General features: G+C 49.5%; 2 protein-coding genes across 2 annotated transcripts; both read right to left on the bottom strand.

Moving 5' to 3' along the window:
- Positions 1-454: 454 nt before the first annotated feature.
- B0J16DRAFT_358644 (uncharacterized protein) lies at positions 455-4,225 on the bottom strand (the record flags this gene model as incomplete). Its single annotated transcript, XM_046129602.1, has 6 exons — positions 455-517; positions 582-2,288; positions 2,340-2,413; positions 2,464-2,884; positions 2,918-3,687; positions 4,198-4,225. 6 exons carry the CDS (start codon positions 4,223-4,225, stop codon positions 455-457), a joined length of 3,063 nt encoding a protein of 1,020 aa, XP_045977804.1.
- Positions 4,226-6,481: 2,256 nt separating this feature from the next.
- Positions 6,482-10,446, bottom strand: B0J16DRAFT_311302 (Glutamate/Leucine/Phenylalanine/Valine dehydrogenase-domain-containing protein). Its single transcript, XM_046125003.1, has 2 exons — positions 6,820-10,446; positions 6,482-6,763 (listed from the first exon to the last, which is right to left on the bottom strand). Exons 1-2 carry the CDS (start codon positions 10,014-10,016, stop codon positions 6,730-6,732), a joined length of 3,231 nt encoding a protein of 1,076 aa, XP_045977803.1. The 5' UTR covers positions 10,017-10,446; the 3' UTR covers positions 6,482-6,729.
- Positions 10,447-17,408: the final 6,962 nt, after the last annotated feature.

Below are 17,408 nucleotides of genomic sequence, written 5' to 3'. Positions count from 1 at the left end.
TTTACGCAGGGATTTATTCACGTGCAAACGGATCACGCCAACCACTACAATATCCAGGTATCCATATATCCATTCATGTGTATCCGTAGCGTCTTGATCCTAGAGAAGCCAATGTTTGTTTATATATAATATGCAAATGTCCTATGCACAGAGTCACACTCTGAAAAGGTAGGTAGTCTCGAAATAGTGTAACATGCCAACTTAAGGCCCGAGGATTTAATTCATGACAATCCTTTCCCAGAACAAGATCATGTCCCTCAAACGCCTTTCACCCGTAGCCTAACATCAAGGACCGTCTTCATGGACATGTCCAGAACCCCAATTCATATCCCCAAAATAATCAAGTCGTTCAACGAACCAAGAAAAAGATCTTACTTGCACACAGAGATAGACACCACTAGTTAGGCTGTCGAAGCCCATATCCAGACCTCTAATCTCTCTACCACCACTGGTTTCAGAGCGAACCTCGAAGTCGCTGCTTTCTAGCCAACCAGTCTCCAAGCATGTTGTCGAGTTGCTATGCTACTGTCAGTTCTTGGTCCAAACAAAAGATCGTCTCATAAGACAGTGACAAAACTTACAGTAGTAATCTCAGCTAGCTTTGCGTTTTGCTCCCTGAACATCCCGCTGACTACTGGGTGGTCCTTGCTCACAGGCTCAACGTCTGTCTTATCATAAACGACCATGAGAAGATCTCGGACATGCTCGCCATCGTCAAAGAAGGCACGTAGCTTCTCGTCATCCCAGCCGGGCTCTTTGACGCTCCTCGTTGGGCTGGCGTCTTTTGGTGTTGCATCTCCAGGTCCAAGCTCTGGTGACGGTACTTCGGATGACGATCGCCCATCTTGAGAGGATGTGTCGACCTCCAATGCAGGTGGTCGTGCTCCATTGACAGGCGACACCTGCACTGGTGATTCTGACAGACGGCTCCGCTGCGCGCCAGATTCTGTGGTTGCTGGGGGTTGCTTGGCAGTTGCATCGAAACTGTCCGGGAATGCCCCAGGAAGTTGTGGCCGCAGAGTACCTTCAGCTTTCTTCTCAACGCCCTGCTCCGGTGTCGTTCGAGTGGTTGGCTGAGATGCGGTATCATCATCGTCGTCGTCGTCGTCATCAGAACTAGTTAATTCATCCACATCCATGAGGGGGCGAGGCTTGGTTGTCCGTGTCGTCCTAGGCTCATCTCCTGTGCTGGCACTGCGACCAAGCGCCCTAGCCAACGCCTTCGTATCATCATGCTGCGCAGCGGCCGAAGAGGACCGTGCTCTGGAGTTGTTTCCGAATTGCGTACTCGACGGCACTTCATGAGTTTCCTTGGTCTCGGGGTTCACAATTCGCATTGATGCGGGTGGTACGTTGGACACGTCATTGACCCGAGACTCAGCCAAGTAAGCAGCCAGCTCCATCGTCGATGATGGCTCGCCCTTTCCAGACGATGTTTCGTTTCGGGGTATTTGTTTCTGAAGCTTGCTGGTGCTTCGTTGGGGCTGTCTCTCTGGTGATGCAACCTCCTCGATCGACTCACTATCTCGGGGCTCAGAGGTAATGTCCATAGAACGTTTTCCAAAAGATTCGTCGTCATCGTCCACCGACTTCTTTCTGTCCTTTCTGGAAAAGAAACTTCGGATCGCGCTTGGCTTCTTTTCCTTCTCTTTTCGGCTCTTGTCTTGATGCTTCTTCTTCTCTTTATCGGACATGAGCTCCTTATCAAGCTTATCCATGCTTCCCCTAGATTTACTGTCCTTCGTTGAGTCTTGCGATGGCCGAGGTTGGTTGTCGTCTCGCAGCAGGTTAGGCGTAAGAGTAATCTTCTTGGTCTCGACAGTCTCGTCTCTAAAGAAAGAGTCGGTGTTCCTGACAGTACCATTACGGGATCGACTTGGTCCTTGCTCTTTGTCAAACAGAATATCATCACTGTCCCTGGCCTCATCCTCTTCTTCCACAGTATCAACCTTGGAAGGCTCCAAGGCCATCTTGACTTCCTTGCCTGAGCGAGGCTTCAGCGGCTCAACTCTGGCACTCTCCTCTGACGAATCGTCCTCGACAATTGAGATCGTTTTTGTTGCATCTCGGGTATCTTTCTTTTGTTCTTGTTGGTCTTGTTTCGCAGAAGTGCTTGAGCTGGCGAACAAATTGTCTAGATCCTCTTCATCACTGGAATAGTCGTCGATTTCGGTATAGTCATGGTAGGTTGGCGAGGTAAAGGTAACCGTCTTACGTCCAAATCTGATGGGTGATTTGAAGTTTTGTGCCTTTTTCTCTGCCGTATCCCCAAGCATAGCCGAAGAGAGCTGCAATGCTTGTCAGTACAAGATCCAGGTTCAAGGTTTCCATCAACATACGTCCACATTTCTGTGTTTGTTCAAGCGAGCGAGTCGTTCTGTTGGAGTCTCAATGTGCTCTGCGGGTAAATATCCTAATATGGTGTCAGTCGCTACAACAAATCCGCAACCAGATCAAACTAACCAATACTACTGTCTTTGACAACCCTGACTAGCCACCAATAACTGTTGCTGTCATCCAGCAGAACCATAGTGTCACCTTTGGTTGCATTTGCTTGTCCCTCAACCGTAGCCACAAATGTGTGCAGCGCGTAGACGAATTCGAAATCAATGTCCTCTATGTCTTGTAAGCACTCGACCGCCCAGCCAGAATCAATGAAATTAGGGTCGTCAGGAAAGGAGAGTGGAGGATCATCGTCTTCAAGAGATTCTTCATAAGGAACAGTGAGCGTGGGGTCGTATTCGGCGCTTTCGTCGTCGTTTTCGTTCTCATCATCATCGGTCGAATCGGAAAGGTCCAGCATTGGGTCGCAGTCGTAGAATATGTCCTGATCGTTACTCTCAATCATTGTATCTCCTGTACCTGACCTTTCAGAAGAAGGCAGCTAGCCTTTATTGCTGATGGGTCCTATCTGCACCTCCTTATATCTGGCAATGGCTTGCTGAGCCTTCGTCTCCTCCCCGTGATCATGAAACTCGACTGTTGAGTTAAAGGTATCCCAACTTTCATCGTCATCGGATTCGGCGTCGTTTTCGTCGTCGTCGGTTTGGTAGCAATCGATATACTCACCCTGAAGACGATGGCTCCGGATATGTGCTGGTGGTTCTGGCAATGCTCGTGATGGCAGTGTAATTGTGTTTGTGCTGGTTATGTATTTGAAAGGTGCGGGATATGGCGAGTCAACTCTGGTGCCGCTTGAACCAGAAATGAATGGAGCACTGCTCCCAATGGAAGAAGGTAGGGACGAGACACGGCGCGGCCATGCCATAGGGGCAACAGGGTAACACCCACCATCTTCAATCGAAGGCGAACTTGAGATCTTATCCATCATGTCGTCATCCAGGTCATCGTCGCCATCGAGCTCGCCTTCGTCGGATGACGAGACGCCGCCATTCTGCGCAACTGCCAGTGCATCCTCATGGACCATTGTGCTATTGTTGTTTTCGCGAGCGCCTTGAGCGCGAGGCTTTGCACCTGAAGCGTCTGCGGCAAGCTCGTCGGCAAAGGAATCAATCTCGTCGAGGCTATTACGATTATCTAGAGAAACTCGAGGGGAACGGCTTTGTTCGTCTGCGATGTCGTGTGAGATCTCGCGAATAGTCTCAGCTTGGTGGGGGCCAAGGGAGTTGGCAGTGCCAGCCAGACGTGGGCTTTTGGAGTGATCTTGAGCGGATGGAGCGTGGTGATCTTGAAGGTCGATAGTATCTGCACTCGGGCGAAACGATTGCGAAGGTCAGTTTAACGTGTCATTAGGAAGAAACGCAGGACCGCGTGGAATGGAAAAATAAATGTCGAAGCCAGACGGTGGAATGTATCGTGACTTGCAGCGACCCCGGAGGTGAAGCTTGGACAATAAACTGGGGGCAGGGATAAACGAGAAATGAGGATGCAACGTAGAAGAAAAGTAATCAAATAAGGGAGGAAGGGAGAGGTTGACGATGGAAACCAAGGGTTCCAGCACAAAGTGTTTTATAAAGGGGGCAGGGGGGAAGGTGTGTTGTAAAAAGAAGCGATGAGACAACGGGAGGATTAGCTAGAATGAGGCTGCGCCAAAGTCGATGCGCCTCAATTCGCAATTCCAGATCCCAAATCTCGAAGGCTGAGACTTATCAGGGGAGCATTGAGGCTGGATTCTGTCTCGAAATGCGGTTCCAGATACAAATGCAAGAGAAATATAGCAAGGCGATCATCACGTACCGGCACGGATAATCGATGGTCGTGTCATCATGTATAGCCAAACGACGGGCGTTGCCGTCAACAAGTCACTCTGACTTTGAGGCTTGTGACCCCTGGCTCTAGCGAAGCGCCTTCTTGATTTTTAGGTACAGTAATTTTTGTTCTTCGGGGCGTTCGGTCGCTGACGGGCTGGGCTTGGGGCCGTTTCTTGCTGCTGGTCTCTCGTTGCAACCGGGCTGCAGATCCTTGAAAGGCTATTCTTGGTCGTGTGTGGCTTTGTTTATTTTGTTTGTTCGCCCGGTTCGCTGGGGTGTTGCTGCGATATAAAACTTGGGAGAATGGTCGTACTCGATCTGGTGTCGTTCAAGGAGGTACAGAATGACAATTGTGCTCGTAAAGGTCGAATCAAAGTGCCCAATGGCCAGCCACGGGCTCGTTCAGCATGAAAATGAAGCTGGACCTGGTTTTTGGGAAAACTGGAGAGAGGGAGAGAGCGACGATCTTTTGTTCCGTGTGAGGATGGAAAGTTGACCTAAAACTAATAATAAAGTGAACTTGGCCTTGCTGGCCTGGCCCGGCGCGGCGCGGCGCAAAAGGTTGGTTGGTTGGCGGTTGGTGCAAATGGTGGTCCAAGTTTCGTTTCCAAGTGGAGCGGGTCCTTTTTTGGTGTAAGGAACAGGAACAGACTCCACCACCTCCAGCTCTCCAGTGAAACCTACTGACAAGCGACCTACACTGACACTGATACTGCCACTGCCACTGCCACGGGCTGACACTGAGTCTTAGCAAGAGATGACCGACTCAAGAAAAACAGATCTAACCTAATCAGCTTCAAGTATTTTCTACAATCTTTGTACCACTCGATTGAAAGTAACGAGACTATGGGCATTATCGGAAACGTGGACTCATATTGCCAAGGGGGATGAGCTGGTACAAGCGATGACGTTTCAGCTATACAGATGAAATAGATAAATGGCAATTAACATGATAGATCTAACGAAGGCGACAAGCAAAGATTTAGGGCCAAATGGTAATAAAAAGGTCCAGGCGTCTGGCCAGACGAGTTGACAGTAGGGGGCATCAGATGGTTTCAACTGACTCTCCCTTCAAGACCGTTGAACCAGTTAAAGTAGAGATCGTGATCTGGACAGCATTGATAGAATGTTTGACGTATTAATTGAGTTATGCTCATTAATCATGGCCTTTTAATTGAGTTTCCATTAAGCTTTACTTTGATATAGAGGGTGCCGACCACTGCGAACACGTCCATATCTCAACCCTGTTTTGTTTTGGAAGTGAGGTACACCTATTTCGTCATTTTTATTACAAGATGGAGCGCATTTTTGCCTCCATCCCATTAAACCCCTTGAACATTCCCAAATGCTTAGCGCTCCCTGCAAAGACGTCTAACGCAGCCGGGCTACGGGGAACCACCCGCGTCTGGGTCTTGAGAAACGCTGAAACGCCCACACGCTAAATGGGTCTTTTTCAGGGGAAGCTTGGTTGTGAACCAATTAGATGTGAGCATCTTCATGCCAAGTACAGCATCTGCGAACCTCACTTCGGTTTAGAATAAATACGATACATATCCATTTCCAAGCCAAACCTCACTTTTATTATGACTGGATCAAAATGCTAAGCCACACGGTGCTTCTGATGCTGGCCCCCTCGGTCAAACACTGATTATGTATATGCGTCACAGCGCTCAATGCCAGCCAAAAAGGCCTCAATGTCATCCTTGCAGCCTGCAACTTTTACAACATTGAGCGAGGCCTTCCATTTTGAAGCACGTGGAATCGATATGCATCCGTTCCGGTACCAGTAAATCTGGAGAACGACAGATTATCGGAGTTTTTTACAGCGCTATTTCACTGAAGCGTTACCATACATACCATCGAGCCACACATGCATCGCCACGATACCAATAGCTATGCGCAGCTTGAGGGGCCAGCTTATAACTTTACACATGCATACAAACATGGCAAGGTGTTGTCTCGCCAGTGGCCGAAGCGGTCAATATAATTTTAGCCACGCGATCGTGTTTCACGATGCTTAATGCTAACGACAAGATCTTACGATCTGTGTACGTGCTTCCTCAACCCCAGACCAGATCGTAACCTCAGATATAAACAAATTAAACAAAGACGTGCAATTTAGATATAAATCGATGGTTGTACCGAGACAATTGCTTGTCTCAAGAGATCTTTTTATAGTGCCTGTCAAAAGCAAGCAGAGACAATATGAGTTTCATCTATTTATGAACTGGTAGACAAAGCTGGTCACCATTATTCGACAAAACAGAATTGAACTTCAAAAGACGTAATTATTATCGACTACATAAACATAGTCTTTTCTGACTTTTCTGTAACCTTGCCATGCCATCCGTGGCCCATCCATTCATTAGGTCCATGCCAGGACCATTCTCAAATATCGCAAACACACCGTAACTATGCTCATCTCTCATCAGAGGGGAAAAACAATGCTATATGCTTGTAAAAAACAATCAAATCATACGCTTCAACACCATTTTATGATCCAAGCAATCAACTTTTTTTAGTTGTCAATCTGAGCCATGCGCTTAGACATGCTGGGAAAGGAGTTAGTATATGTTATTCAAGTGGGAACATCAAGAGTTAAACTTACAAGTCAAAGAAGGCGAACTGGCTGGGGCTGCTGCCGAACTCGTAGACGAAACGGCTGGCAAGGTAAGAACCGAAGATACTTCGGAGGTAGGAGTCGGGGATGCGAGCGATGAGGGTGTCGAGACCAATCTTCTCGAGGAGAAGACGGGGAAGGGCATCCTCGAGGATAGATCGGCGGATCTTCTCGTTGTCCCAGAGGTCGGAGTGCTGGAGCTTCTCGTCGAGGTCGGTGATGGCGACAGACAGCTTGTCGGAGAGGATAGATCGGGGAGTTCCGGTCTGCTCGTGCTCGCGCCAGATGGCCTCGAATTCGAGATGGGCGTTCTCCTGGATCTTGAGCTGAACCTGCTTGACGTAGTCCTGGTAGAACTGAGGAGCCTGGCCCTGAGCATCGTGGCACATGTTCTGGACGAAGCCCTCGTCATCGAAGGACAGAGAGGCAAGGACCTCGAGAGAAGACGAAGTCACACCACCCTTGTTGGCAGAGGCATCCTTGTACAGAATGCAGCCAGCGGACTCGAGACGGAGCTTGGCCTCCTGGGTGATGAAGAGGTTGGCACCCTCAACAAGGTAGGGGATGATGCACTTGCCATCCTTGATGAGGCGGTTGACTGAGATGAGGTCGATGGAGGCAGGGCGACCACCACAAGGAACGAAGCAGTCGACGCTGCCAGTGTCGCGGAGGTGGAAGGTGTTACGGAAGGAGGTACCGTTGTTGATAACCTCGCCGCTGGGAAGAGTGATGTTAACATCGTCACACAGTACTCGGTAACCCTCAGCAGACAGCTTGGAGATGTCGTACTCGATGATCATCTTGCGGCCGTGGGCAAGACGAAGGAGCTCCTCGCGGTCAAGACCGTTAGGGTCAACAAGAACACCAGAGCCATCGACGATAGCAGTGTACTTCTCGTTACCGAGCTTGATCTCGTTGCTTCCCAAGTCACCATCGGGACCACCAGTCTGCATCTTGCGGATGGTGGAGGGGTCAAGCTCCAGCTTTCGGTAGATACCCTTGACGTACTCGCGGACGGACAGAGTGGTCATACCGTAAGTGTCGTGGGGAATACCACCGAGCTTGGGAGACTTGCCAGTGAAGAAGGACTTCCACCAGGGGGCGCCACGGGAGCGAGCGTGCTCAGTAGCCCAGTCGACCAATTCAGCAGTGTTCTCGTCAGGACCCATGAAGAGGATCTCCTCCTTGCCGTAATGGTCGACAATGGGGTTCTTGATACCGGGGGTCTCAGCGGGCAGGAGAAGATCAAGGATACTATCGATGTACTTCTCGAAAGCTTCGCGAGCACGGTTCTGCTGCTTAGGGTCCAGAAGGATGACACCCTTGGAACCACCCTCAGGGATATCCTTGTTCTTGCGCTGCTGGGTGCTGGCAAGACCGTAGTTCTCATCGAAGAGAGATCGGGCGTTGATGCCGTAAGCCTCCTTGTTGCGAGACTTGACAATTCGGATACCACCACGAGAGATGTCCTTGAATCGGAGGTGGAAACCACGCGACTCAGAGCTGATGACAAGGAACATGCCGTAGAGGGGCTTGGGGTACTCAACCTCGGGGAGGAAGTTGGGGTCGAGACGGAAGCTCAGAGCGACCTTGGTAGGGGTGAAATAGTTGGTCTTGAGGATGGCGTTGTTGAAGACACGGAAAGCAGTAAGAACCATCTCGTCGTGCTCGTTGTTAACGTTCTTGGAGATCTTGTCCTTGAGGGCATCGTCGGAGAGGACCTCGACGGAGAGGCTAGAGGACACAACCTTCACGGGATCCTCCTGGTCCTTAACAAGGTGGTTGTTGGCGAAAGAGGCGTAGAGAGCGCGAACGAGACCGGGATAGTTCTGAATAATCTCGTAGATGTAGTCAGGAGTGAAGGTCTCAGAACGGAGACGGCGCTTCAGGTTGGAGAGGAGAGCCTGCTGAGCGTTGTTCTTAACATCCAAAAGCTCGGCGAGAGAGGCGTACTCAGGACCCAATCGGTTGAGGAAGTGCTGGACGAAAACCCAAGCGGAGTGGGCGTAGACGGACTCCTGGAGGCTGAGCTGTCCGTCAAGGAAGAGGTTGTGGAACTTGTTGTGGGGGAGACAGTAGAGGAGAGAAACCTCCTTGGAGATCTGGTCGATAGACTCATCCCAAGAGGGGAACTGCTCACGGGTCTCGGCGGTCTCGGTGGCAGGTCGAAGGTAGACACTCATGACGGTGATACCGTTGGAGAACTGCTCGAGGTACTTTCGGGTGGAGGTGACACCGTAGTAGTGGTAAAGATCACTCAGGGCAGAGAAAAGACCCTGGGCAGTGCGGGATCGGAAAGCAAGAACCATTCGCTTCTCGTCGGTGCCCTCGATGTCGAAGACCTCGATGACAGGACCAGCTCGGTTCACAGCGAGCTCGATGATGTCCTGGTAGATCTGCTTGGTGTTGGCGGTGGCCTTCTGGAGGAAACCATGGTCGGCGATGAGTTCGAGGTTGGTCTCCTTGGGATCAGTCTCCTCAGGGGGAGTAGCAAATCGGCACTGGTAGACGAAGTAGCATCGGAGGGTGGCCTTGGACTTGGGGCTCAGGAGAGCGGGAGATCGGAAAGTCTCAACACGGTACTTGCTGGTGCCAGGGTGGTCGATGTACTTGGCCTCAAGGCGCTCCTCGTAGCGAGGACCAGCGATGTTGGTGCGTCCAGCAACACTGGTGTCGATGTAAATGGCGTGGTCGCTGGCCTCCATATCAAGTCGGATCTCCTCCTGCTTGTCCTCGCGAGCGAAGGAAGCAACCTTGGCGGCGTAGAGAGAGGTGATGTGGCTGGAGATGACATCAGGGGACTCAAGCTCGAAGTAGACATCATCGATGCCAAGGTTCTCGTAGAACCACTCAATCTGCTCATCAATTTGGGGCTCAGGGACAAAGCCAGCAGCTCCGATCAAAGACTTGACAGTCTTCTTCTGCTCAGACTTGCCAGTGAACTCAGGGGCGATGTAGCCAACGGTAGCAGATCGCAGAATGCGGTGACCGTTACCACCGTTTCCATTTTGCAGAGGAACGGAGAAGTGAGTGGGCTGGGGAGAAGGACCACGGCTGGCCTCAGTGGCCTTGACGTTGGCCACGGGGTTGGCGGAGACAGCAGTCATGTTGGATGAAGGTTCTGAGTATTCAGGGAAATTCTGAGAAGGAAACATGTCAGTCGGTGATTCTGTTATGTGCGCCATCTCGGGCGAGATGCCTTGGCTGTAAAGTGGATTATGACGGTATAAACGCAAGATGGGAAAACGAATGAATAAGACGTGGGGATGATGGAAGGAACGAGACCAGATGAAAGCCAGCCACGACCGTCTTATATAGACTTTTCAGCCTACAGAAAACAGCATAAGGAAGCTGTAGATAACAGCCGCCTTCACCGTCTCTGTCCCGTAGCCACCTCAGCTTGAGTCTCGGATAGAGGCTCAAACCAAGGATACGGGGCCAGCTGACTGCGCCTGTGATGCCAAACTTCCAGGCCTCGTTCTCGGGCGTCCATGCTCGCTAGACGCCACTAGATCGGGGATCTGAAAGCCGCTACATACGAGGTAGAGGCTGGTGCTGGTGCTTGTGCTTGTGCTAATTGCGGCTGCGAATACCTCGAACTGAGCTTATCTCTGGTACGGAGCATGCAAATACCGGTGTAAGCCGCCCGGGCCGGCTCTCGTATTCTCTTCATTGGGTAGTGGAAATCAAGGGGGAAGCCAATCAATGGGGCCAGTTTTGCGATAAGGGCAATTTCTGGGGTCTTTGTGTAGAATGACGATGGGGCAGTGCCATAATAGTCAGATAAGACTTATCCGCTACTTACCGGCTTGAAGTTTTAGGTGACGAATTGATCGTCACTGAAAATAGACAAGAGTCGGGAATGCCGAGCTTTGCAGAAAAGGAGTTAAGTTATTCAAAAAGAGAATAACTTGATTTGGACGGTTGTTGTTGTTTTCTCAGATGAGAGGAGGGTTGGTTATAGTTCTGACAACTGGTTAGCACAGGCGCAGGCACTGGCAGACGCAGACCTAGCGCAGGGTCGGTCTATGGTCTATGGTTCCGGAGTGCACGAACTCAACGCAGCCATCCGTCAGCCCTGTCGTAAATAGAAACTGAAGATGATATGAGAGATAACAAAAGCTCTCTTGATACGTGGAGGAAGTTGAGGTAGTTGGTGGTTCAAAGATCAAGCCAGGGGTACTGGGAATGGATCTTTAAATAGACAGGATAAGGGGTAGAGGAAGAAAGAGAATGCTTCTTTAGATGAGGAGAAGAAGCAATTCGAAGAGGAAGAGGTTTATTGTTTGAAAAGAGGTCAAGTGACTTATCTCTCTAACTTTCAACGAGACCATGGGACTGGCGATGGAAGCTTTATATACTCCCAGTGTTAAAGTGTCTCTCAACAACAACTACGATGGTACTTGCAACTGAAAGAGGGTACGTACCAGCATTGACTGTCTCGTCTCCATAATACTGTATCCAAACATACACGGTCAACATCCATATTCGCTTCTCTTACACCGTACGTACGTAAATACAACCTGTAGGTACCGAGCAAAGCTGTCACGCTGCCATAAAAAAAACTAACATCCCTTGTAAGAATGAAGCCGCTCACCTTGACCACACCCCCTTCCCCTTCCACTTTGTGGGGCAGACCCTGCTGGGAGTTCGCTGGGCATTGTAAGGCGGGCAGCCAGACGGGTGTGCATTTTGCATTTGCCTCTTTGACACCGGGCAAGCCGGAGAAGGAGAATTAGTGAGCCTACGGGTGCTGGAACAACCCCGCCACAGCGCTACAGCACCTGACCTGACTTAGAGATTTGGGCGTCCGCGCATGCAGGCACTGATGGAAGTTTACCTGTAGCTTGCCCGATTTCTCTGCGATTTGTTCAACACGTTCTGCACTTCGCCAGGCCGTCAACTTGATACAGTATCAACAAAAGGAAACATGATAATAAGAGAACAAACCACCGGGCCGGTCGGTCAGAGAGAGATACATACAGTATCCTCAATTTGGTACCACCCCCTCCTGAACTGAACCGAACCGAACTGAACTGAAGCGGATCCAATCCCCAACTAAGCCAGCCCGCCAGAAGAGTCGAGAAAGAAAGATTTTGTCTTTGGCTGCAGCGACGCCCCCCAGACCCAGATCGTGATCATGACCTCACGGTGTACAAGGAGAAAAAGTCCCATTCAATTACCCAATAGTGCTTCTGGACTAAGCCTCAAAAGGAAGCCCTTGTTTTTGGACCAAGCGTCTGGTTCCTGGCCGTTCAATTCTGTGACTGTCTCTGCCTCTGAACAACACTCACAGTCACAGACAGAGCCCCAGGAATGTCCTGAATTTGTTAGTGGGGAAGACAGGCCCGGTTATTCGAGGCTCTGCAGTTTTGCCCGCCTTTTCTCCAGATTTTCGTTTGACATCACTAGTGCATATTCAGTTGCCAATGGGAGAGTTGTTTGGTAGTCTTCAACTCTGCTGCCATTCTGATACTGAGATCTGGCAACTCCAGGTCTTGTATTGTGGTCGTTACAAACTGTCTAGTTTACGAGACCTTGAGAAACTAACTGCACCTCAAAGTAGTTCACTCTAATCAAAATAAAAGAGCCTCCATTCTCAGACTTGGATAACGTAAGTCTACACAACTATCCATGCGCTATGCATGCAAACGGCACCCCACAGTTAACCTGTTTTGTTCACCCAAACGGTGTGGAGGATGGTGCAATTCACCACTCACCTCTCACCTCGCCCACCTAGGAACTCGCGGGCTTGTCTCTGCGAGTCATCGTCAATGGCAACTTCGTGACACGCAGATCCTACCTTGAATTCCGGTTTTTCCAATCTTCTATTACTCTCCGTTTATCTCTTTGAGTTTCAACAGTTTCGGGAACAAGCATTGGCATCTATTCCGTGATCCTGGTTCGTCTACATTCCATCAGCGTTATTTACACGCTTGGAATGATGTATTAGTGATGTATCTTTACTATAAATGAAGGGCATGTTTGAGTTTGACGGTATAGAACCGCACAGTTAGGCGTACAAAACGGTCACATCAGTGACTCTGATAATCAAGAACGTGTTGCGTCTAACTAGCTTCAATTGGGTGCTGGCTGGAGTATCAAGTATCCATTCAGGACCCGTTGTATCGATTATCACGCATTTCCAAACTGAATTGGCTTCATGGATCACTGTATCCGTAACAGCGAGAGAATTGTGTCAGCTCAAGGTTTGCATTGTGTAAGATAATGCTGGGGTTTCGCATCAGCCAAGAAAGGGTACACCATGGTTGGTTCCAGGTCTACCAACAAGCGGCGAATGCCTCACTTTCCCACCAAATCAATCCTTGTTTGGTAGAGCACGTTCTATTGTACGGACGCCATGGCAATTTCTGCAGGACCCAAGAATGTAGTGTACCTGAATTAGAATGTATACACGACTCACTACCCCAGACGGGAAGCTGGCGTCGAAATCTGACCGCAGCAAACAAAACAAAAAGTCAAAAATACCTAGCTGAAAAAGCTTTCATACCCCAGACAATAGACCAAATCTGGCTCACCTGACCGAAGAAACAGAAACCCAGTGCTCACCGAAACTTCCAGACCTTGAAAGGCCTGACCGATTTTAAAGGGGGACGATCACGGGGCCAAGCACTAGTCCCGATTTCCAGGGGGAATAATTGTGTCTATCGAGGGGAAATTATAGATCCATTCCCCCAGATCCAGTTACAGTCACGATCATGAAATTCGCAATAATGTGTTGGCAAGGTGAATACGTACTTGCCTTCCCCATGGGCATAAACCATGGCGCAAGAAGGAGCACAGCGCACCTGTTGGTTGGAGTTGAGTCTTTACTGTACTGTACATGTACTGCGATGTGATGTGTTGAAAGAACCGGAGTCACGACAGGGTTCCTCCGGCCGACGCGGGGCCGCTTGTTCGGTACTTACGTACAGGTACCATCTCCGGCGTGCCATCAATGATGACAATGACACAATTGTTGAGCTTCGAGGATTCGTCGAGTAGCATTTGACTGCAGCACGAGGTGTTGGTTCTGTGGCCATCACGGAATAAGAAGCAGTTCTGGCATAAGACTGAGAGTTGCACAGCATAATTAACTAACAAGGTTTCGATGGTAGAGTTTGTAGAGGTTCGTTTTGTCTGGCCTCAGTTGTGTCTCATGATCGATTGAGACTCTCGTGAAAGTGAAGTGTCCAGAGTGCCCCAAGCTTCTTCACCTGGGAGCTCCCTTTCTCCAATACCCCAGACTCCAGTTCTCCCCTCAAAAGCCAAGTTAATGCTTTGACCTCTCTTTCCCCTCTTGACTGTCCGTACATGTTACGCAAAAAGAACACGATTATGTGTACATTGTCCCACAAGGAACGGAGCCGGCACCCACACGGAGGGAGCTGAGCCCCGGACTCCCCCGGAAGAGCCCCACACGGCCGAGGACCGGAAGCACCGAAAAGGTCTTGGCCAAGGCCTTTTAGACTTGGATCTGGATTTCTATTACCCCCAGGTTTTCCCCTTTGACTCCAGTCTCCCCCGGTTTGGTTTGGATCTGGGTCTGGATCTGGGCACAAGACAGCGAAGAAAAAAAAACCCTTCAAAGCTTTTTCCCCACGGCCCGCTTCTCATCTCATCTCCCGTGTTTCCATTACCCCCGATTTACTTGATCTTGCAGGACTCGCGACAGCCACCGTTTTCCCTTTGTTGCATCGCACGTCCCAGTAACCTCTAGAGGAAAGCGTATCCATTGCCTACGAATTGCGTGCTTGCCCTGTGTCCACTGCACCTAAGCTTTTTTGTTGATGCCATCTCGTGGCCCTTCTCGTTTGTCATGGGCATCTCTTGTTTAGCAAATCTTCCTTGTATTTTTTTTTTTGCCCACTACACCCCGCATCCGGCGCTTGGATACGGTATGGTCTTTTAACGCGTCACGAGGTTGGCAGAAAAAAGAGACAGATCGAAACCCCCGTTTTGAAAGGGGTGTGCGGCTAGACTAGGTACGGTATTCATTGGTGCTGGTTCAGCAAGTGAGGCGCGTTTGTTGACGAAGCCATGATGTTGAATGCTAAGAAATGAAGTTCTCGTGATCTGATACTTTCATTTTATTATGATTACACAAGCCAACCGAACCGTCAGCTGACCTGGAAGGTTTAAGCAGAATACATAACCTGGATATGAATATGTATGTTTACTTACACAGACTGGTACCGAGCATACCCTGAAGTTCAATATGAGAATCTCGAATTTAATCGCCAAGTAGACATAGCAGAGTCTGCCAGATCCAGCGTGTCCATCTTTCTTGCATTCAATGTCTAGGCATCAGACCACTATTACTATCAGATTCTTACACATCCTTGCCTACTGCATTGAACTGTTCCTTTAACTATGACGTCCAATATCAACATGGAGTCTATCATGATCATTTCCATTTATGATAAACGAAGCACCCACACAAGTTCCCGTCTTTACCGTCAGCCGCTTGTCGACGGTTACTGAACGTCACGAAGTTTCCGTGCTCCGTTGCAATGCGTCTTGACTGTCTCGTCTCCACCCTGCTGCCTCTTTGGGTACCGTATGTGACATGCTGTACTACCCACCTCTTCTTTCAAGCTTCCATTTTCACTTTAGACCTGGTCATGGAAGTTTCTATTTTTGCCTGTCCTACCAGCCGTATACATCCATAGTTGCAGCTTTGCGTCCTCATGAAGCCGCCATTCCCGGTATGTCTCCAAAGGGGCAGGTTATCGGAGACTCGTGTTCAGTATCACTTTGTATGAAGAATTAAATATGAACAGACAGAATAACATGCACCTTAAGATCCAAAGTCAATTAATGAAATACGCACCATTGTCATGATACGTCTGCACCTGGAATCAAGACTCAAAGAGGCAACCAATCAGGCCAACCCTCGCCTAGCCTAACCTGGGGACAAACTGGCAAGCTTCGGCACAGCAGGGTACTTGTCGATTCTATTTCCACGTTGAGAAAACCTGCTTGTTTTGCTTCTCGAAACACGTTACAACTATCTTCTCTATGTATCTTTCAGGTACCTGCAGCACCTTGCTGGCATCTAACCGGTCACCTTTTAAGGTGCCGCCAAGTGGGATGTTGGGGAAGAGTTTTCCGCGACGACGGCAGCTAGTGGTTGATCGAAGGGCCCCCAGAAACGCCTAGACGAAGATATTCCCTGAGGATTCACAGTTGGTGGGTAATATACTCCACTGTCTAAAAGTATCCTGCCCTGTTTGTGGGGATTTGTTCACTGATACCCGGCCAAACATTTGCTGCTGGCTCCCCCCGGAGATCCTCAGGTACCGTCTGCGTACTTGACTTCAGCCTCCTCAAGGTACTAACCACTGGACGTAGCCAAAACAAACCACATGGATGCCAACCCATGTGGATGCTTTTTTGGGTGCACCATCCGGGGGCCGGGGGTTGCCCGTGCATAGTCACGATAGCTTCATGTCCCTCACCTCGACGAGTGACAGTCCTCGATAGAAATTAGAGCCCATATCTGGCGTCTTGCGGTGAGGGGAAACAGTTAGCTTTGATGAACCGGGACATTCAAAATATCACCCGGAGGTGGTCACCTTAGAATGAATGGAGCTTCCTAACTAACAAGCGAGGTTGGGGCCTATGATATTGGATATGCTATGGGCACATTTCCATAGCTGCTTTGAACCCTGAGGATACGTTGTTAGTTATCAATTCTATGTGAATTGTCATCCATGTTTTCTTGGTTCATCATATCGAAGTGGTCCATTGACTTTTTACGCAGACAAACGGCACAGACACGTGCTGGTTGCAAATGTGACCTGGTGCATATTTCCCTTCAAGGTTCAACAAGAAACCCGACATTTGGTTATTCCAAAGAAGAAGGAGAATTGACTAGTTTTCGCGGCGATACTCCTTGCGTCAGCTTCAATATAGAAGAACGTGTACATGGTCGTTATTCTGATACTGTGAAGATGACCGGCATAAGTTGCCTCTTACATACAAGGCTCATACAGGTTGTCTTCAAATTCTCTTCCCCAGATAACACAGAGATGCCGACGGCCCAAGCGCTTTCTCGATATGTTAGTACATTGGTACGTCTCTTCTGTACCGATTAGCCGGTGCTGTACAAGTGCTCTTCCTGCATCTGCCACTGAAACTGGAGATCTGGACAATGTCGTCCCTGATCGACTGAGGCTTGGCCATGTCTGAATCTATCGTCCAATCGGCGGTTTCGTCCCCTGCCGCTCCGCTACTTCGCAGCGACTATCACGGCCTCGACAGGTCCGACAAGTTACACCAACAGCATCACACGGCATTCTCTGGTATTTTTGACGAGATTAGTGGTGATCACGAGGTTCGTGCCTGTACGATTGGCCTTGAGTGCCTCGTAATCCAAAACCCCTTGTGTAAATTAAATCCGGCATGCTTTTACCGCTTCATCAAAAAGTACCTATATCGATGTCGCATACATCCACCATAGAATACGTAACCTCCCTGCACCCCAATGCTTTGAAACGGGCTGAGGATAGGTCACGATGCCAGATGTTTAATTGCCAATGGTTTAGTCAATTGACGAGCTCCATCATGGGTCA

This window comes from Fusarium flagelliforme (genome assembly GCF_020744385.1).
Source record: "Fusarium flagelliforme strain FIESC 12 MPI-CAGE-AA-0113 chromosome Unknown B0J16scaffold_8, whole genome shotgun sequence".
Taxonomy (NCBI): domain Eukaryota; kingdom Fungi; phylum Ascomycota; class Sordariomycetes; order Hypocreales; family Nectriaceae; genus Fusarium; species Fusarium flagelliforme.
The sequence above is the reverse complement of the archived record's forward strand: the minus strand, read 5'-3'. Positions and strand labels throughout refer to the sequence as shown.

Coding starts and splice junctions, on each gene's coding strand:
- B0J16DRAFT_311302 (XM_046125003.1), bottom strand. CDS start 10,016: ATGGCGCACATAACAGAATCACCGACTGACATGTTTCCTTCTCAGAAT. Junction 6,764..6,819: donor CAGTTCGCCTTCTTTGACTT/GTAAGTTTAACT, acceptor CTCCTTTCCCAG/CATGTCTAAGCGCATGGCTC.